The sequence below is a fragment of the Saccopteryx leptura genome, chromosome 1, assembly GCF_036850995.1.
Source record: "Saccopteryx leptura isolate mSacLep1 chromosome 1, mSacLep1_pri_phased_curated, whole genome shotgun sequence".
Taxonomy (NCBI): domain Eukaryota; kingdom Metazoa; phylum Chordata; class Mammalia; order Chiroptera; family Emballonuridae; genus Saccopteryx; species Saccopteryx leptura.
In genome coordinates, this window is record NC_089503.1 from 254,180,375 (window position 1) to 254,202,956 (window position 22,582).

At 39.2% G+C, this 22,582-nt stretch overlaps 2 protein-coding genes and 2 pseudogenes across 2 annotated transcripts in view; 3 read left to right on the forward strand and 1 right to left on the reverse strand.

The window, feature by feature from the left end:
• Positions 1 to 4,518, reverse strand: part of LOC136388290 (olfactory receptor 7D2-like) — a 28,545-nt gene extending 24,027 nt beyond the window's left edge. The window contains 1 exon segment of the mRNA XM_066360216.1: positions 4,268 to 4,518. Coding sequence (XP_066216313.1) covers positions 4,268 to 4,518 — 251 coding nt within the window.
• Positions 1 to 22,582, forward strand: part of LOC136388291 (zinc finger protein 699-like) — a 343,451-nt gene that overhangs the window by 210,417 nt on the left and 110,452 nt on the right.
• Positions 5,775 to 10,094, forward strand: LOC136379380 (olfactory receptor 7C1-like; annotated as a pseudogene).
• Positions 16,880 to 22,538, forward strand: LOC136379396 (U1 small nuclear ribonucleoprotein A pseudogene; annotated as a pseudogene).

Genomic DNA, 22,582 nt, shown 5'->3' on the forward strand with positions numbered 1-22,582 from the left:
TCTTGAACTTGTGAGACCCTTCCTTGCATCAATTTAGGGAAGTTTTCAGCTATAATTTGATTGAGTAAAGTTTCTATCCCTTGTTCTTTCTCTTCTTCTTCAGGAACCGCTATGATGCAGATGTTATTTTTCTTCATGTTGTCACAGAGCTCTCTCCGAGTTTCCTCAGATTTTTTGAGTCTCTTTTCTTTTTTCTGTTCTGCTTCTGTGCCTTTGTTCATCTTGTCCTCCAAATCGCTGATTTAATACTCAGCTTCATCTGTCTTGCTTTTAATTCCTTCCATTGTGGTCTTTATTTCTGATATTGTATTTGTCACCTCCGACTGATTCTTTTTTAATATTTCAATGTCCTTTTTATACTTGCTATCTCTTTATTTAGGTGTTCATAATGACCATTCATTGTTGTTCTAAGATTCCTAAGCATCCTAACAATCATTTTTCTAAACTCTGCATCTGGCAGTTTGGTTATTTCCATATCACTCAGATCTTTTTCTGGAGATTTCTCTTGTGGTTTCATTTGGATTGCACTTCTCTGTCTTCTCATTATGTCTGTGTGTTTGGGTGTGTTGTTTGTAGGGCTGGTTGAGTCTAGGATTGGTGTTGTCTGCCTCCAATTTTCAGTTGTGTTATTTCTAGGTCTTCTTGGGTTGGCATCAGCTGTTATTTGTAATATACTTTCGGATTTGGGCTGCTTTGAAGTCTTGATTTGTTTGTTTTCTTAACAAGTGATAGTCTTGTTTACTGATCTCAGCAGGGGGCTTATTTGAAACTGTATCCAGGAATGCGGTAGGTGTAACCTGAGACTCTGAAGGCCTCTTCTGCCAGTTACTCTCTCTGGGGGGCAGGGTGGTTTCTCTGCTTCAGTATGGGGAGAAATAAAAAGCTTCCCAGACAAAAAAAACCTCAAGGAATTCATTACAACCAAACAAATGCTGCAGGAAATGTTAAGGGGCCTGTTGTAAACAGATCAAAGTAAGAAAAGAATATAGCAAAAGAGAAATACAGCTTTAAAGAATAAAATGGCAATAAACAACAACACTTCTTGTTTTCAGCTGCGTCTTGTTGCACTGATTGGAGCTGGAGAGATGTTTGGAGATGTATAATCCAGAAGCACTTTAGTCTTGTGTGATGTGGAAGGATCAACCCTTCCCCCAGCTATGGCTGCCTCCAGCACTAGATGAGTCAGCTTCTCAGGTCCTACCCTGACAATCACCATCTGTCTCTCTCTCCCCCCTTTACTTTTGGAAGCCAGCCCTTTCAACACACCTCGTTCCCAGGTCCCCAGGCAAGTGGCTGTGAGTGATATTTACTACTCTTTTCCTTGAAATGAGAGCCCTTCTGGGCTCTCAGCCTCACATCCCCTTTGTTCCTGTAAGCAGGGGAGACTCACCGCTCCTAGGTGCTCGCTACCAGGCTCAGTGTGGCTTCTTCTTTGCTCTTTTGTTTTTGAGAGCTGGTCTTGTAGTCCAGAGTTGGTTTTTCATGCTGATTGATTTAAATTAATTTTTAATCCAGTTCTGTGGTGTAAGCTGGGAGTCTGTGCATCTGCCTACTCTGCTGCCATCTTCAGGTCCAACTCAAATGTTATCTTTTTATATTTATAGATATATTTGTAGTAAGATTTAGTAAATTCAGCAGGTTTCAGCGTGAATGTGTTTTGTTTTGTTTTTCATTCTTGTGTTTATGAGAAACATGAGCCTGATGTGTCCTAGCAATTTCTTCAATGTTTGGGCATATATTTGAAAGGCAAACTCTCATTTCCTTGTCAATATATTGAAGAATTCCTCACTTTTTACTCTTGTGTTGAGTATAGAAAATTCTAATTCACATAAATAGGATGTTGAAAATTGTAGTAAAATGTTCAAAGCTTTTTTAGATATTGCCACATATTCTTCTTTTATAGAAATCCAAAAGGCTTCAAGAGACAATGCCTTATGTTTATCCATCAATCCACGATCAGTGGATATAGCTGCCAGTTCTTCTTCTGTTAATGTTAAACCAAAATTACTCGAAGCCTTCATGAATGGGTTTCTAATTCAATCATATTGTTCAGTGTTAAGTGATGTAAAATGCTATAAATTAAATTCTGCCCATCAGCCTTCAAGTCCTATTTTACTTACACTATCTTTTGCTCATTTCCAGAATCAGATTCTTCAATATCATGCTTCTTTTTGAGAAATCTATCCATTTTATTTGGGTGTATTTATCTAAAAATAATATAATGATGTGTTCATAATAAATATAATAATAATGTGTTAACAAAAATTGTGGTATTTCCATAATGAAATGGTATAATAGAGTAACTATATTTATTTTTATATCTGGACACATACTTCAAACCAGCACAGCTAGTAATTCCAGGTGCCAAGTGGGAATGGCGTGGATTAAGAAAATACATGAAATTAAGAAAACATGGAGTCAGGAAGCCCCTGTAATTGCTGCTTGCAAGAACAAAGTGTGCCCAAAAACTGCATCTTGCTTTATTTATAGGGTAAAGTGGGCCATTAGCAAATCAATGAGCTTTTTGATCATGTTTCCAAGGCAACCCAAGAATTTTACCAAGTACATATCATCTTAACTTTACACCAAACAAGGATAGAAGAAACTTGCCTCCAGTCTTTCCAGGAAACATGAGGGGTAGTATAAACAATCCAGCACCACAGCTTAACAGCTTTTTGCAACCTAATCAGGCAAGTGAGGTGGGGGGCTGGGCAGACTGTCAGTGTACAGCCAATTCCCCAAACCTCTGTCCCCAAAAAATCTAAACTCCAAAAACCCTGTTGGTTTTTTGGTCCCCAACAGGTACATATTTCTCGGAATACCATAGGGTGCACCTGGAAATCTTCTAGGGCACACAAGTGCACCCTGGTGCACACTTTGAGAACCACTGCATTAGAGTGATAGTCATCCTTTTGCCTCACTGAAAAGTTTTGGGGAATATCCTCCTTACTACAAAGGATCGATTAGAAGCCAGGAAGTGGGTGATGGAATGGGAGATGAAGATGGAGCAATAGGACAGGGGTCAGATCATGGAAGGCACTGGAGTTTGGACTCCCTTCTGGGGGGATGTGGAGCCACTGAATAATTTTTATGGCACACACTATGCTGAGATTGGAACTATGTTGGCATCCCCTACAGAATGGGCCAGAAGGGTGTCAGTCTCTTTGTGACACAGATGAGAGGTTAGCAGGACTTAAATTAAAGCAGCATTGGTGAGTGAAGCAATGTCCAGTGGCAGTTTATTTTGCCATTTTTGATACCTAAGACAGAGTGTTCCTAAATAATAATTTTAATATATTCATCTATTTTCTGGAAAAGCATTGCAGCAACAGCCATCCTCACCCATTCCTGACTCCCCATGTCCTGCTGCATGCCTAAGGCTTGGGTGTCCCCACAAAGTTCCTCTTGCCTATTTCCTATAAGCCTAGGAATCCTGAAGCAATAAAATTTTTATTTCTCAGCTAGGATCATTGTATTTCCCCATATTTTAAAAATATGCCATAAACCACATATTTTATTCTGTATGCTACACACACACACACACACACACACACACACACACACACACACACACACCATTTCCACTACCACATGTTCAATATCAAAATAACTATCTCCAATTCTTGGCTAGAGTCATCAGTAATTTCTGCCTCCCATCACAGAAGCCTAAAGACATTGGGTGTTATTTCCAATTCATAATCAGACTCATGGTCCTTGCAGCCAGGTGCAGATCGTTTTAGTCCTTTGAATTGAACACATCAATTAGAATCTATATGATTTTGTGATGGTAAATTAAAGTGGTCCCTTGTCTATTGCAGGGGCTAGGTTCCAGAACCCCCAGCGATAGGCAAAAATCCACAAAGTAACGACCTTGTATTTATTTATATATATTTTAAGACTTTATAAACCCTCCCCCACACTCTTATAAACCTTTCCCACAGTTATTAACCTTTCACACACTTATTTTGCTTATTTTACTGCAAAAATAGTAAATATATAAAAATACCCATATATCACAAAATCCTGTGATATAGCAAGAAATCAATAATATAAAATTAGATATATACAATTTTTAAATATTCAATACAGTGAGATCGCAAAAAGTGAAGCGCAATATGGTGAAGGACGACTTTGTATTTGCTAAAACATTTTTCTGGGTGTCTGTGGGGTGTTTCTAGATGAGATGAACACTTGAATCTATAGACTGAATAAGTCAGATTGCCCTCCCTAATGGGCATGGGCCTAATCTGATAAATTGAGGGCCTACATAGAACAAGAAATCAGAGTAAAAGAGAATTCCTCCTGTCTCTGGGCTGGAACAGTGTTTCTTTTCTTGTTTTCAGAGTAGAAGGGAAACATCAGCTCTTCCTGAGTTTTAAGCCTTTCAGCTTTCAGACTGGAATTTACACCATCACCTCTCATGGTTCTCAGGCCTTTGGGCTCAGACTGAAACAACATATTGGCTCCCCTGGGTCTCCAGCTTGCTAACTGTGGATCTTGGGACTTGTTGGCCTCCATAATCACATGAGCCAACTCCTTACAGTAAATCTCTCTCTGCACACGCGCGTGCGCGTGCACGAACACACACACACACACCCCTCCTGCTGGTTTGGTCTCTCTGAAGCACTCAGACTTATTACACAGCTTCTTTTCCTTGTTTTCATCTCTAAATTTTGGTTTCTCTTACTCCAGCTTTCTCTTTTCTTTCATCTTCCAAATACTATCATAATGGCTCACGATGATAAACTATCTTTTATTGAGGGATTACTCTGTACCTGACCTGACCCACAGGAAAAGGGAGAATAGAGGAGCTATACTGAAATCTATTCTAAGATCAGAATAATTTTTTTCTGATCACAAAATAATAGATGCTAATTGTGGAAAATTAAGAAAGTACAGAAAATTTTTAAAAAAGAAAGAAAATAAATACTCATAATCTCATCGCTTAGAGATATAAGCAATGTGAACATTCTAGTGGGTTTCTTTACAGTTACAGTTCATCTCCAAACAGCTAATGTTCTATAGGAATGGCTTTCTGTTCTATTTTTCCCACTTAACATTATAACATGAATACTTTGTCATACTTTATTAGTGTTTTTCAACCATTCCATTTGGGTCATTCCAAAACTTCCAGTACTATAAACAGTAGACACAAACAGCAATGCTCTGAACAGCATAGTGTGACAATAGTGCTGTACAGTGCATTCTAAGGTACCATAAGCAATAATGTTATCAACAGTCTTATACCCACAATTTTTTTTTTTTTTTTTTTTTTGGCTAATCTGAAAGCTATTTTTCTAGAATTAAAATAGAGGGTTCCTGACCCTGGCCAGTTGGCTCAGTGGTAGAGCATCAGCCCAGTATGTGTAAGTCCCAGGTTTGATTCCCAGCCAGGACACACAGAAGTTCCCCCATCTGCTTCTCCACCCTTCCCCCTCTCCTTTCTATCTCTCTCTTCCCCTCCTACAGCCAAGGCTCCAGTGGAGCAAATTTGGCCTGGGCACTGAGGATTGCACCATGGCTTCCACCTCAGGTGCTACAGTGGCTCAGGTTGCAACAGAGCAAGGTCCCAGACAGACAGAGCATCACCCCCTAGTTGGGCTTACCAGGTGAATCATGGTTGGGCGCATGAGGGAGTCTGTCTCTCCGCCTCCCCGCTTCTCACTCCAGAAAAATACAAACATAAAAATAAAAAATAAAGGGTTCCCAGTCTATATATACATTTGGAAGGTTCTTAATACTTATTACTAACAAACTATCCAGAATATCTAAGCCATAAGGAGCCTTTTTATACACTGCCATGCCAATCACCATTTCATATTCTCATTAAAAGTGGTATATTTTCTCTTTTTTTCTTAAGTGAGAAAAGGGGAGGCAGAGAGGCAGACTCACACATGCACCCTGATGGGGATCAACCCTGCAAGCCCCCTGTGGGGTGATGTTCTGCCTATCTGGGGTCATTGCTCCATTGCTCAGCAATCGAGCTATTTTAGTGCCTGAGGTGAAGCCATGGAGCCATCCTCAATGCCAAGGCCCAACTTGCTCCAACTAGCCATGGCTATAGGAGGGGAAGAGCAAGAGAGAGAGATAAGTGAAAGGGGAAGGGGTGGAGAAGCAGATGGGTGCTTCTCCTGTGTGTCCTGACTGGGAATCAAACCCAAGACATCCACACACTGGGCCAACACTCTCCCACTGAGCCAAATGGCCAGGGCCAGATTTTCCTTTTTTCTTTTTGTTATTTCTTTAAGGAAAACATGACCCAGCAGCTGCACTCCTAGTGTTGATCCAAGTGAATTAGAAACTTATATCCACATAAACACCTGGACACAAATTTTATATACCTTTATTCATAAAGCCAAAAATTGGAATCAACCAAGATGTTCTTCAATAGGAAATGGGGAAACAAACTGTGGTGCATCCAGACAATGGAATCTTATTTAGCAATAAAAAGAAATGAGCTATCAAGCCACAAAAGACATGGAGGAAACTTAAGTATATTTCTAAGTCAAAGAAGCCAGTCTGAAAACATTGCATCATTCTGACCATCTGACATTCTCGAAAAGACAAAATTATAGTGATTGTGAGATCAGTGGCTGCCATTGGTTGGAGAGAGGAGGGACAAACAGGTGGACACAGAGGATTTCAGTTGCTTAATACTATAGTGGTGGATAAATTATGCATTTGGCAAAGCTCATAAAGCAATATAACACACAGAGATAACCCCAATGTAAATTATAGACTGTAGTTAATAATAAAGCATCAATATCAGTTCATCAATCATAACAAATATATAACAACCCATGCAAGACATTAATAATAGGCAAAACTGAGGGGTGGGGCAGTGGTGAGGGTAGTATATGGTAACTCTATACTGTACTTTCTGCTCAGTTTTTCTGTAAACTGAAAAATGCTCTTTAAAAAGGCTATAAAATGACACCTAATTCTTAGTTTTCATTGATTAGTATGAAATTTGAGCACTGTCATGTTATTATCCCCTTATATTTAGATTACTTTTTCTGTTTCTTATTTTTAAGTTACTGTACTTTTACATTTTTGATAAACTATAAATTCTCCCCCCTCCTTAGATTTTAATTTGCCTTTTAATGTCTTTTGGTATTATTGACAAACAAGTGATTTATGTACTTTAAATTACTGAGCTATTCCTTTGTGATTGCTTTCACTGATCCTCTGCTTAGGAAGTGTTTATACTTCAAGAGGTCACATAAATATATTATCTATATTCATTTCTAATAGTGTTTCATTTTCAATTTTGCCAGTCACTCTCTTTTCTATTAGCTACTTATTCTTAGGTATTTAAAAAGTTATTGAGTTTTCTAAATTTTATTATTATATTTTATGGGTTGATTTATGATATATCTATATTGTAAATTAAATTATAATATTGGCTAGTGTCTTATAAAATTTATTTTGATTGATTTGAGAGACAGAGAAGCATTCATTTTTTCTTCCACTTATTTATGCATTTATTGATTGCTTCTCATATGTGCCCTGACCAAGGATCAACCCTGCAACCTTGGCATTTCAGGACGATGCTCTAATCAACTGAGCTAACTGGCCAGGGCTAGTGTACTTCTTGACTATTCTCTACATTTTCCTGGAACCAGAAGCGACCACAGCTACAAGGAAGAAAGATATTTACAAGGCTGATTGTCTTTTCATGGGAATTACTTAGAGGAGGACTAGCCAGGAGTCAGGAACAATGCAAAGGAGAACCCTGAATGGCATGGGACTTCCATTTTAAAGAGGTGTCCCCAGTAGTAGTGATGGAAGCAGGGAAGGAAGGGTATTATTGAAGAGATTCTCATTAACTAAAGAAAACAAAATTCTTAGATACAAACATAAAACATAAGGGGAGAATGAGTGTGAAAAGGATGAGTCCATTTCAGTTCTAACATTATTCTTGCCTCTTTCCAGGCAAGTCCCACAAATGTATATAGAAGCAGAGAACCAAACAACTACTTCAAAATTCATCCTTCTGGGACTTTAAGAAGATATGGATTCGCAGCCCCTCCTCTTTGGATTGTTCCTTTACATGTACCTAGTCTGTGTTACAGGAAACCTGCTTCTTATCCTGGCTATCAGATACAACCCCCACCTCCACACACCCATATACTTCTTCCTCTCTAACCTATCTATCCCTGGTAGACATCTGTTTCACTTCTACCACCGTCCCAAAGATGCTGCTGAATATTCAGAGCAAAGTCATAACCTATGCAGGCTGCCTCACCCAGATGTACTTCTACCTGGGTTTTGCTGATCTAGATAATTTGCTACTGACAGTGATGGCCTATGACTGGTTTCTGGCTATCTGTCACCCCTTGCACTACATGGTCATCATGAACCCTCGCCTTTGTAGTCTCCTGCTTCTGCTCTCTTGGTTAATCTGCCTAACATATTCTTTGTTGCAAAGTTTGATGGTATTGAGGGTGTCCTTTTGCTAAGAGACAGAAATCCCCCACTTCTTCTGTGAACTTGCTCAGATGCTCAAGCTTGCCTGCTCTTCTCCATAATGGGTATTTCATCTTCTGGAGGTAAGTAAAAAGTCTTTTCCACCTGTGGATCTCACCTCCCAGTTGTCTCCTTGTTCTATGGTGCTGGCCTTGGAGTCTACCTCACTTTTGGATCAGCCCACCCCTCCAGAAAGGGCTCAATAGCTTCAGTAATGTACATAGTGGTCGTCCCCATGCTGAACCCCTTCATCTACAGCCTGAGAAACAGGGACATAAAAGAGGCTCTGAGGAGACTTTTCAGCAGAGGAGTGAACTCTTGGTGAGATCATGAAAGTTAAGGACAACAGAGATCCAAAGTGTTGATCATTAGTGTTCCTGAAAATGCAGTGTAAAGACAGAGAAAAAACACTATGCACAATATACCAGAAGTCATTGCTGATCCAAAAACAAACTTGAAGTAACAAATACCAAGACCCACCATCTACAAAGGAAAAGGAATGACCAATCAATAACTAAACTTCTTGTGAAAATAAACTATTTCAACAATGCTTTCAAGAAAGGAAAAAGCAAATCAAGGAATGCAGCAGGGGAGAAGAGGGAAAGAGTGACAAATATTTGCACATTATTGAATCATCTTGATCCTTCTGTTATGTGCTAGCTAGGTCAAAGCTCCATGCCCGCTGGACCATATTTCCCCTGGTTTTTCTGGAATCATTATCTATCTAGACTGTCTCATATTGACCTCCTTGACCCCATAAAATTTTACTTATTGTATCTTGCTTTGGAGCAGCAGATCTGAAATAACAATCCAAAACAATCCACTGTGTTATTCCTCGCCTGGTTCATGCTTCATCAAGTCTTCACATGCCTGGCTCCTTCTCCCCAGTTAGCCTTCAAATCAAAATGGTCATTTTTTCAGAGGCCTAACCTGGCCACCATCCTCCTACTCATTCCAGTTTTCATAGCCCCTTTCATATTTTGAGGGGTGGTGAGCATAGTGGCTAAAAGGGCTCTGGGCTCAAATATCTTCATCATTCGCTAATAGTACAATCTTGCCCACGTTACTTCTCTGTGCCTCCATACCTTCATCCATAATAAGGACGATAGCGTATTTCCTAAAGAGGTCTGGTGGGGATTAGTATATAAGAGAGCCAGAACAGTGTCTGACACAATCATTTAGTAATTATTAGTCATCATGGGATCCAGGAGGGCCACCAAGTTCTATGTTGACATACAAAAGTGCTGAGATTATAGCCAGCCAGGGACTCTTCTGTCCCTTTAACCCTATTAACTACAATAGCTTGCATGCCATGGGTGGGGACAAGGGATGCTATACAGTGCAGGGGAGGGATCCATTATCAGCAGAACAGAGCTAGAAAACCTGGCTAGAGAGTTGATCAGGCTATGGGTTTATATGGGACTGAGCACATGCCCAGAACTCTGACTCAAGTGCACCGAGAAAGCCATGTAAGGGAAGGGGCCCTATGCTAGCCTCAGTCCTAATACTGTGTGCTGGTCAGATCTGTAGAGTCCAGGAGAGAACTTTCCTAGACCTAGAGAGCAAGGATTAGACCAGGAAATGGCCCCAGACAAGGACTCCCTACAACAGGGAACTGAAAACAACGTATCTTTTATTTTTTATTTTTTTAAATAAATTTTTATTAATGGTAATGGGATGACATTAATAAATCAGGGTACATATATTCAAAGAAAACATGTCTAGGTTATTTTGTCATTAAATTATGTTGCATACCCCTAGCCCAAAGTCAGATTGTCCTTCGCCACCCTCTATCTAGTTCTCTGTGCCCCTCCCCCTCCCCCTAACTCTCCCCCTGTCCTCCCTCCCCCCACCCCTGGTAACCACCACAATCTTGTCCATGTCTCTTAGTCTCATTTTTATGTTCCACCAATGTATGGAATCATGTAGTTCTTGTTTTTTTCTGATTTACTTATTTCACTCCTTATAATGTTATCAAGATCCCACCATTTTGCTGTAAATGATCTGATGTCATCGTTTCTTATGGCTGAGTAGTATTCCATAGTGTATATGTGCCACATCTTCTTTATCCAGTCTTCTATTGAAGGGCTTTTTGGTTGTTTCCATGTCTTGGCCACTGTGAACAGTGCTGCAATGAACATGGGGCTACATGTGTCTTCACGTATCAATGTTTCTGAGGTTTTGGGGTATATACCCAGTAGAGGGATTGCTGGGTCATAAGGTAGTTCTATTTGCAGTTTTTTGAGGAACCATCATACTTTCCTCCATAATGGTTGTACTACTTTACAGTCCCACCAACAGTGAATGAGGGTTCCTTTTTCTCCACAGCCTCTCCAACATTTGCTATTACCCGTCTTGTTGATCATAGCTAATCTAACAGGGGTGAGGTGGTATCTCATTGTAGTTTTGATTTGCATTTCCCTAATAACTAATGAAGCTGAGCATTTTTTCATATATCTGTTGGCCATTTGTATCTCTTCCTGGGAGAAGTGTCTATTCATGTCTTCTTCCCATTTTTTTATTGGATTGTTTGTTTGTTTGTTGTTGAGTTTTATGAGTTCTTTGTAAATTTTGGAAATTAGGCCCTTATCTGAGCTGTTGTTTGAAAATATCATTTCCCATTTAGTTGGCTGTCTGTTTATTTTTATATCAGTTTCTTTTGCTGAGCAAAAACTTTTTATTCTGATGTAGTCCCATTCATTTATCTTTGCCTTCACTTCTCTTGCCATTGGAGTCAAGTTCATAAAATGTTCTTTAAAACCCAGGTCCATGAGTTTAGTACCTATGTCTTCTTCTATGTACTTTATTGTTTCAGGTCTTATATTTAGGTCTTTGATCCATTTTGAATTAATTTTAGTACACGGGGACAGGCTGTAGTCGAGTTTCATTTTGCATGTGGCTTTCCAGTTTTCCCAACACCATTTGTTGAAGAGGCTTTCTTTTCTCCATTGTGTGTTGTTGGCCCCTTTATCAAAGATTATTTGACCATATATATGTGGTTTTATTTCTGGGCTTTCTATTCTGTTCCATTGGTCTGAGTGTCTATTTTTCTGCCAATACCATGCTGTTTTGATTATTGTGGCCCTATAATATAGTTTAATGTCAGGTATTGTAATGCCCCCAGCTTCATTCTTTTTCCTTAGGATTGCGTTGGCTATTCGGGGTTTTTTATAGTTCCATATAAATCTGATGATTTTTTGTTCCATTTCTTTAAAAAATCCCATAGGGATTTTGATGGGAATTGCATTAAATTTGTATATTGCTTTGGGTAATATGGCCATTTTGATTATATTTATTCTTCCTATCCAAGAACAAGGAATATTTTTCCATCTCATTGTATCTTTTTCGATTTCTCTTAACAATGCTTTGTAATTTTCATTATATAGGTCCTTTACATTCTTTGTTATGTTTATTCCTAGGTATTTTATTTTTTTTGTTGCAATCGTGAAGGGGATTATTTTTTTGAGTTCGTTTTCTAATATTTCATTGTTGGCATAGAGAAAGGCTATGGACTTCTGTATGTTAATTTTGTATCCTGCGACCTTACTGTATTGGTTTATTGTTTCTAATAATCTTTTTGTGGAGTCCTTCGGGTTTTCGATGTATAGGATCATATCATCAGCAAAAAGTGATACCTTTACTTCTTCTTTTCCAATATGGATGCCTTTTATTTCTTTGTCTTGTCTTATTGCTCTGGCCAGAACTTCTAGCACCACGTTAAATAAGAGTGGAGAGAGTGGACAACCCTGTCTTGTTCCTGATTTAAGATAGAAAGTCCTCAGTTTTATGCCATTTAAAATGATGTTGGCTGATGGTTTATCATATATGGCCTTTATCATGTTGAGATATTTTCCTTCTATACCCATTTTGTTGACAGTCTTAAACATAAAATTGTGTTGTATTTTATCAAAAGCCTTTTCTGCATCTATTGATAAGATCATATGGTTTTTGTTCTTTGTTTTGTTGATATGGTGTATTACGTTAACCGTTTTGCGTATGTTGAACCATCCTTGAGATTCTGGGATGAATCCCACTTGATCATGATGTATTATTTTTTTAATATGTTGTTGTATTCGGTTTGCCAGTATTTTGTTTAGAATTTTAGCATCTGTATTCATTAGAGATATTGGTCTGTAGTTTTCTTTCTTTGTGCCATCCTTGCCAGGTTTTGGTATGAGGGTTATGTTGGCCTCATAAAATGTGTTTGGAAGTATTGCTTCTTCTTCAATTTTTTGGAAGACTTTGAGTAGAATAGGAACCAAGTCTTCTTTGAATGTTTGATAGAATTCACTAGTATAACCGTCTGGGCCTGGACTTTTATTTTTGGGGAGGTTTTTAATAGTTTTTTCTATTTCCTCCCTGCTGATTGGTCTGTTTAGGCTTTCTGCTTCTTCATGACTCAGTCTAGGAAGGTTGTATTGTTCTAGGAATTTATCCATTTCTTCTAGATTGTTGTATTTGGTGGCATATAATTTTTCATAGTATTCTACAATAATTCTTTGTATATCTATGATGTCTGTGGTGATCTCTCCTCTTTCATTTTGGATTTTATTTATTTGAGTCCTGTGCCTTTTTTCCTTGGTGAGTCTTGCCAAGGGTTTGTCAATTTTGTTGATCTTTTCAAAGAACCAGCTCCTTGTTTTATTGATTTTTTCTATAGTTTTTCTGTTCTCTATTTCATTTATTTCTGCTCTGATTTTTATTATCTCCTTTCTTCGGCTGGTTTTGGGTTGTCTTTGTTCTTCTTTTTCTAGTTCCTTAAGGTGTGAAGTTAAGTGGTTTACTTCAGCTCTCTCTTGTTTGTTCATATAGGCCTGAAGTGATATGAACTTTCCTCTTATTACTGATATGTCGTATTTTCATTTTCATTTGTCTGTATGTATCTTTTGATCTCTGCGCTTATTTCTTCTTTGACCCATTCATTTTTTAGAAGTATGTTGTTTAGTTTCCACATTTTTGTGGTTTTTTCCCCCTCTTTTTTGCAGTTGAATTCTAGTTTCAAGGCTTTATGATCAGAAAATATGCTTGGTACAATTTCAATTTTTCTAAATTTGCTGATATTGTCTTTGTGGCCCAACATATGGTCAATTCTTGAGAATGTTCCATGTACACTAGAGAAAAATGTATACTCTGTCGCTTTGGGATGAAGTGTCCTGTAGATGTCTATCATATCCAGGTGTTCTAGTATTTCGTTCAAGGCCACTATATCTTTATTGATTCTCTGTTTGGATGACCGATCTAGAGCCGTCAGCGGAGTATTGAGGTCTCCAAGTATGATTGTATTTTTGTTAGTTTTTGTTTTAAGGTCAATAAGTAGCTGTCTTATATATTTTGGTGCTCCTTGGTTTGGTGCATATATATTAAGGATTGTTATGTCTTCTTGATTCAGTGTCCCCTTAATCATTATGAAGTGACCATTTTTGTCTCTGAGTACTTTTTCTGTCTTGTAGTCAGCATTGTCAGATATGAGTATAGCTACACCTGCTTTTTTTTGGGTGTTGTTTGCTTGGAGTATTGTTTTCCAGCCTTTCACTTTGAATTTGTTTTTATCCTTGTTGCTTAGATGTGTTTCTTGTAGGCAGCATATAGTTGGATTTTCTTTTTTAATCCATTCTGCTACTCTGTGTCTTTTTATTGGTAAGTTTAATCCATTTACATTTAGTGTAATTATTGACACTTGTGGGTTCCCTACTGCCATTTTATAAATTGCTTTCTGTTAGTTTTGTATCTAGTTTGATTCTTCTCTTTTGTTTTTCTATCATTTGTTTCTGTTTGTTTGTGTTCCATACTTCTTTCCTCTGTTGCTACCTTTTTTAAGTCATGTGTTTTTGTGGTGGTTTTTTCTAGGGTGGTTACCATTAAGTAATGAAAAGGGTACCTACCATATTCATTGTAGTACCCTATCTTATAAGTATTTCTGCACTTCATCGTCCTTTGCTACTGTTAATCTCCATTCTCTCCCCCCCTTTTTTTTTCCTTTGTTGTCACAGTTTAAGTTTGGTTTTATTGTGTTCTTGGTGGAGCTGTTACTTGTGGTGTTGTTTTCTTTTGTTCTTTGAATCTGGTTGGAAAACCCCCTTTAGTATTTCCTGGAGTGGGGGCTTTCTCGTGATAAATTCTCTCATCTTTTCTGTATTTGTGAATGTTTTTATATCTCCTTCATACTTGAAGGATAGCTTTGATGGGTATAGTATTTGTGGCTGAAAGTTCCTCTCTTTCAGGGCTTTAAATATTGGGGTCCACTCTCTTCTAGCTTGTAGAGTTTCTGCTGAGAAATCTGATGATAATCTAATAGGCCTTCCTTTATATGTTGTACTCTTCTTTTCCCTGGCTGCCTTGAGAATTTTTTCTTTGTCATTGGTTTGTGTCATCTTTATTATGATGTGCCTTGGAGTGGGTTTGTTGGGGTTAAGAAAACTCGGTGTTCTGTTTGCTTCTTGAATTTGAGGCTTTAGTTCTTTCCACAGGCTTGGGAAGTTCTCGTCTATTATTTGTTTGAGTATATTCTCCATTCCATTTTCTTTCTCTTCTCCCTCTGATATACCTATTATTCTTATGTTATTCTTTCTGATGGAGTCAGATAATTCCTGTAGGGCTTTCTCGTTTTTTATTATTTTTGAGTCTCTTTCTTCTTCTCTCTGTTGTGCCTCAAGAACAACGTATCTTTTACACTGGTTCAGCTCCTTGGGGAGAATCTTTTAAACTGAGAGCAAAAATTAAAAACTTTAAAAAAATTTCTGTCTTGGGTCATCTTGATGACTGTGGAACGCTCCTGGTGATCACTGGATTTAGATAAGGCAGATTCCAATGTTCGACTCCTCACTTTAACATCTGTTAGGATACTGACTCAGATTCTTTGTGTAAATAGTTGTTGGCATGATTACAGAAAATTATCATTAGGTGTCTAATACACAGATTCTCAAAATGAAGTGGGCATCATGTTTATGAACACAGACAGCATTTATTTATCTGTGCTCCCATCTCGTGCAAAAAGGAGGCAGATCTATTTGCAGGATGCTGGAACCTGGAAGGTTCAACCCAGCTGCATTCTTCTGCCGCAGGTGTCCAAGAGTGAGACACAAGCTGATTGCTTCTGAAATAAAATCACTTTATTCAGTGCCATAATGTCTTACTAGCAACCATTCTATGGATCACCTGGCCTTGGTGACCTGGGCAGATTAGATGAAGCCAAGAGAACAGGACCCTACTGATGAGCCTAGAGCACTGATTTGTCCTCCATCTTTTCATCTTTTCATTGGTTCCTGGTAGAGAAAACTATTACTCTATCATGGTTTTACAACCATGTTACTGTTAACATTTGGAGCCAGGTAATTCTTCCCCCACCCTCACACCTCCGTCATTAACACTTTAAAATGTCTCCCGACATTACCAGAGGCCCCTAAGGGGCAAAACCACTCCTGGATGAGAACCACTGGTCTACCATGACTCAGAAGAATCAAGGAAAGGAAAATGCAGGAAAAGTGAAGTGAAGGGAAGACCTTGGTTTTTCTAAGGCCCAGAACAAAATGGAACAAAAGATACCAGTCTCTAGTCAAGAGAGACTGCATGGAGGAGGCCTTAGGTCTGGAATAGAAAAAGACCAATGCCATTTGTTGAATAAATAGATGAACAAATTTTAACACCTCAAAACTCCAGAGGACAAAAACCTTGCCTGTCCACCACAGGGGGCCATAATTATGCAGGGATATGAGGTAAGTTTAGGGGGTTCAATAAGTTGATTGTGATGATGGCATCACAAATGTACAGAAATCAATACTAATCTAATTGCATATTTTATGAATGTACTTTATTATATGTCCATTTTCTGTATATAAAGCTATTCCCTGCCATTGGACAGTTGCAATACACTGTCCCTGTCATGACTGCAAAGATAGCTACCATTTCCTCCTTCTCCTGTGTTCATTCCTTCTGTGTAACTCTGAATCCCTTCCCACTCTGGGCTTACCCACGTGACTGCACTGGGCAATGGAGTGCAAGGCAAACATGACAAACTGGGACTTGATAAACACTTGCACAGTGGAGCTCACGCTCCTCTGAACCTCCATGGCAGCACGTAGGCAAGCCCCACCCAGACGGCCGGTGTGTGTGGCCTGAGTGAAGAGCAGGTCAACTCAGAGCCAAACTGGGAGCAGACACTTAAGCAAACCCAGCTAAACACAGCCCAAATTGTCCACCAACAGGACTGTAAACTAAATAAATTGTGGTTGTTTTAAACCACCATATTTTTGGTGGTTTACTATGCAGCAAATATAAACAGGACCCCTTTATTCCATTCTACTGTGAGGCACGGGTTACCTTTCCCAACTGCAAATTTCATCAACTTCAATTAACATTTAAACTGAGACTGGCATGTGAAGCGTGTGTGTGTGTGTGTGTGTGTGTGTGTGTGTGTGTGTGTGTGTGTGTGTGTTATACAATGTCTCGTTTTACCCCTCCAGCTTTAATCTCCTATGTGTCAGAGAATGGGACGTATTGTCTCATACCTTACTGTCAGAATTGGCGTGCTCATTCAACACTACACAGAAGCTTGTAGTGTTGCTACCTTGGCTTGCATCACCTCTTTCATGTGGCCTTCTGTGACTGCTCCAAATTCATCATTCTGCCCTTGAGACTTCCTAAATGGATTAACTGGCCATATTAACTATCTTATTTATTGTTTACATCTGTCTCTCCTCCTTGACCTTTACTCCTTTAAGGACAGTACTATGTCTTATTGTCTGTCTTCCCAAAGCCTAATTCCATGTAAGACACTTAACTGATCTTCACTGGTTCTCTAGAGAGGAAAAAGTTCTGAGTTAACTGGCATTACCCAAACATTACACCAGACAGAGCTGCTTACTGACAAGAGGCCCCGAGGATTGAAAGTCGTATCATAGTGAGGCAAAACTAGGTAAGAGCATAATTAGAAGTCCCCTCCAGAGACTGTGTAAGACATTGCCTGTCCTAAGAACTGGCAGGAAAGTGCAATGAGATTTAAGAGCTCTGGGACATTTAGGTGAAGATAGGAATTGTTTCCTTCTGTGCTAATTGATGTGATGAAAGAACTGGGCACAAACGAGTACCTGCATTGAATTACAAGGCTCCTAATTAAAGAAATGCTGAAAGACACTCTCTCTTCCCCTGAGGCCTGGCCTCCAGAATATACACATTTACTTTTTCCAAACTAGGCAAGAGTCAGGCAAAGACTGCTATTTCTCCACTAATGGGTTTGGGAAAATATTGACTAAGGCCTGTGGAACATTCAGCACCTTCATTCAAGGATGCAACAGGCACCCAAAGACCTGCACAGAAGCACTGCAAGCGGAAAGGAAGAGTGCCCAGGTTTCAGGAAGGCAAATGGAAGACAACTCTGTGACCATGAGCCCAACTGACTCAATGGCTGATGCAGGCATGGAAGAAGGAGCAGTCAAGAGGACAGGAAGCGAGACCCAGACAGAGTCAGCACTCTGACAGAGGGTCCCCGTTTCTAGCTGATAAGCCGACTCCTCTTACCTGCATCCTCCAGCAGGTGAATGACTACCTTGCTGTGGTGTGTGGAAGACCAGTTAATCTATGTAAAAATTATTCAAGTCTGCCATCTTCTTGTGTGAGGCAGTGAAACTAGTTTAAAAAGTTACGACAAATAGTTAAGTCAAAACAATTGTCAAGGGTCTGAGTCTGGAACCTGTCTTTAGGAAGCAGATGTATTTGTTTAGATTCCCAAGCTGTTAAAAAATAAAAATAAAAAATAAAGAAAGCCTGACCAGGCGGTGGCACAGTGGACAGAGCGTCGGACTGGGATACGGAAGACCCAGGTTCAAGACCCTGAGGTCGCCAGCTTGAGTGTGGGCTCATCTGGTCTGAGCAAAGCTCACCAGCTTAGACCCAAGGTCGCTCGCTCAAGCAACGGGTTACTCAGTCTGCTGAAGGCCCCATGGTTAAGGCACATATGAGAAAGCAATCAATGAACAACTAAGGTGTCGCAACAAAAAAGTAATGATTGATGCTTCTCATCTCTGTTCCTGTCTATCTCTCTCTCTCTGACTCTGTTAAAAAAAAGATTCCCAAGGAGTAATTGGGTAGACTTGAAAAAAACTAGCTTTTATTCTGAATGCAAGAGAGTAGTAGTGGGCTAAGGACATATACAGGAACTCATGTCATTTACACTAAAGGGAGAGAAGAGTTTTCTAGGGCTCCTGTATAATGGGAATAGTTAAAAGAATTGCTAGTCTTGGCCCCTATTTAAGGATTCTGTAGAACCCAATGAAAATAGGAAAGGACACTAGAGAAAGCTTTAGCCTCTGCCACAATAGCTACAGCAACTAGTAAACAGGCTAAGTTCTGGCTAGGAAAAAACCGCGCACACATATACACACTAAAGGTCTATTTATCTACCACTGCTCACTTTACCCAACACATCATGTCAAGCTTTCAACAAAAAATTGCAAGACATGCTAAAAGGCAAGAAAGAATAACAGTCTAAAATGAGAAGGCAAGTATCAGAACCAGACTTGGATAAGGCAGAGATTTTGAAATTATCAGATGAGGAAGTTAAAATAACCATGGTCAATACATTAAAAGTTCTCATGGAAAAAGTGAACATGCAAAAACAAATAGGGAATGTAAGCAGAAAAAGAGAAACTCTGAGAAAGAATCAAAAGGAAATGCTAGAAATCAGAACTTTCCGAACAAAAATGAAAGGAGAGAAAAGAATAAAAACAGAGTATCTAAGAACATGTGGCAATTACAAAAGGTGTGACATGTACAATGGGAATTCCAGAAGAATAAGAGAAAGGACCAGAATATTTGAAGTAATAATGGATGAAAATTTCCTTAAATTAATGATAGGCAGCAAATCACACATCCAGGAAGCTCAGAGATCAATGCCAAGGAAAATCTACATTGAGGTATAGTATATATAAATTGCAGAAAATCAACATACACCTAAATTGATTAACAAAAACAAAAAAGGCTCTTCTACCTAGAAACTTAAAAACCTTTTATTAACTCCTGAGTAAAAGAAGAAATACAAACTGAAATTACAGAATTTTAAAGAAATTATTATCAAGACGTATATTAGAATCTATGGAATGAATTTTTAAGTAGGATCAGAGGAGAAATTCAGAGCATGAAGCAGTTATCAAGGTAAAAGATTAAGTTAATAAACCAAAAGTATAAAGAAAAAGTGAAAATAAAAGCCGAAGTCAGGGAGGAGGTGCTGGGCTCGGCACTTCAGTGCAGCAGCCTCCCCCGGCCAGCCCTGTGGCTGTGCTGTCCTCTCACAGCATCTCCCTTTACGGCAGGTCCTCTGATCTGCCCCAACCGCATATCTGTATCTACAATGAGAAGCTCAAGAAAGATGAACTGAAATGTCCCTGCTGTCATCTTCTTCTAGTTTGGTCAGATCCTGAAGATCTTGGTGTCAGGAGTGTGATGAGGGTCAGGCCTTTGTCATCTGCCACCAACACCCTGCACTCCATGCAGGGTTTTCCCTTCATGACAAGCCCACGCACATCCAATACACCAAGATGACTTGGATGTCATCGCCAAAATGAAAGGCATCTTTGTGGAGAGGGACCAAGTGGGAGAAGAGGAAACCCAAGAGCCAGGAGACCCTGGTTGCTAAACAGGCCATGTAGGGCCTGTCATCTTCACAGTGGGCAGTCCCAACCACGCTGCTGATGACTCAAGCGCCCTTCATCACGCATCACATGCCAGGCCAATCTCCCTACATGCCATCCCCTGGTATGATCCCAGCTCCAGGTTTCTAAAGAGGCCAGATCCCACAGGGGGCCATGTCTCCAAAGCAGCTTATACCAGGCCAGAAGCCACCCACCCAGCCTCTTTCAAAAAACCCACCAAATCACACCTTGTTCCTCACCAACCTGCCAGGGAAGACTAATGAGCTCATGCTGTCCATTCTTTTCACCCAATTCCCTGACTTCAAGGAGGTCCGGCTGGTCCAAGTGTGGCACAGCACAGCCTTCATGGAGTTTGACTATGAGATGCAGGCAGGGACTGCTTTCAACACCCTAACGGGACTTCAAGATTACCTAGCACAACTCCACAAAGATCTCCTTTGACAAGAAGTAGTCCTTTTTCCCCATGCCTGCCTCTACCCTATTGTGGACCACCCTCCTCCCCTTGGCTCAGCCCCTATAAGGTAAGTTCCCATTGGGGGCCTTCTTAGGGCCGCATATGTGAGTGGTCATGAACATTGTACCCAACCTGTCCCCACACACTACACCTAGCACTGTTACATTGGAATTAAATTGTTTTCTGTCTCTGGTGTTTGAAAAAAATTGGAGGAAAACACAAACAGATATAACAACTCAAAATTCCGTATTTTTGAAGAAAATAAAGCACTAGCTCACTAGATTCAGGAAAAGAAAAAGCAAGTATACAAAAAATAGGTGGCAACCACTGATTCAGAACACATTTTTAAAATCATGAGATGACTTGGCTGACCTGTATACTGGATGAATTGGAAAATTTCCTAGGAAAATACAGATTACCAACATTGATGCTATTAAAATTATAAAGCTTAAAACAGAGCAATGTTCATAGGAAATATCCCACTAAAAAAGCGCCTGACCCAGATGGTTTCATAGGGAGTTCTACCAAAACTTCCAAAACCAGAGAGTTCTAATGCTGTATAAATTAGTCTAGAGAACTGAAAAGGAAAGAAAAATCCGTAAGACCTCTTATGAAACAAGTATAATACAAATACCTAAACTAGATAAAGATGGTAAAAAGTAAACTACAGACCAGTTATCATTCATGAACACCAATGCAAAATTCTAAATAAAATATTAGCAAAACAATTTCAAAATCACTCTACTAAGAAAATAATACATCATGACCAAGTGTAATTCATTTGAAATGCAAGACTTTTTGAATTCACAGAAAACTTTCAAGATTCAAAATACCTTTTTAATGAGATAAAATATTTAACTTAGTTTAAAAAAAAACTAATGAAAACACAAAAGGGGCTCTCATCCCTACAAGGCAAGAATGTCCACTATCTCTGCTACTATTTATCACTTTATTAGAAGTATTAGCCAATGCAATTAGACCAGCAAAAACAATTAAAAGCATAACTTGGTAAACAAGTAAAGCTATCTCAATTTGCAGATGCCCCAGAAAAGCAACAATAAAACTTAAAAAATAACTCACCAATGCTCCAAGATGTAAAAATTTTCTTAAAGAAGCATTGTTCATAATTGGAAAAAATGGAAACAGTCCAGTAGAAAAGGTAAATAAGTTGTGGGATAATAATACAAAGAATTACTCTCTGAAAGTAAGAATGAAACTACAGCAACAGTCATTAATGTGACTCTCAAACCACCACCACTACTACTAATCTGACCACCTTTATGTGCAACTTGAATTCTGCAATGGCCCTCTAGCTTATCAACCTGGAACCCACTGTGGTCCTTTAAAATCATAAACTAGTCATCACTCCGTTCAAAACCCTTCACATTGAGAATAAAAGGTAGAGTTCTTCCCGTTAACCCACCAGACAGCTCCATAATCAAGACCCCAATCTATTGCTCTGACCTCATCATCTTCCGCAACTCTTGAGCTTGATCCATTTCAGTCACTGGCTTCTCTGTCCCAAGCACAATTTTTTTCATGATCTTTAAACTGCTAAGGGTACTCTTCCCCACATTATAATATGGACCACACCTACAGTTCATTTACATCTTTGCTCAACTGTCCCCTTAAACAAAAGGCTTTCCCTACCCACCCCAAAGATCCACTGGATCTTATCATCGTACTTGATTTTTCCACTGCACTGACAACTATCAGATATATAATACAATATATTTATTCATTTATGAGGTACTTCAACCCCATGTGGAATGTAAGCAACACAAAGGCAAATATCTTGATTTACTTTATGCACCTGGGGCATAGAACAAGGTCTGACATAAAAGTAATATGGACTCTGGAACCAGACACCGGGATTCAAGTACAAGTACTGCTACTTGCTAACAGGTTGGCCTCAGACATGCCACCTAAACTTACTTCCTTCAGCTCCCCCATACACAAAAGAACCTGGTGGCACCCGCTTCTCATCACTTCTTTTTTTTTTTTTTTTTTTCTATTT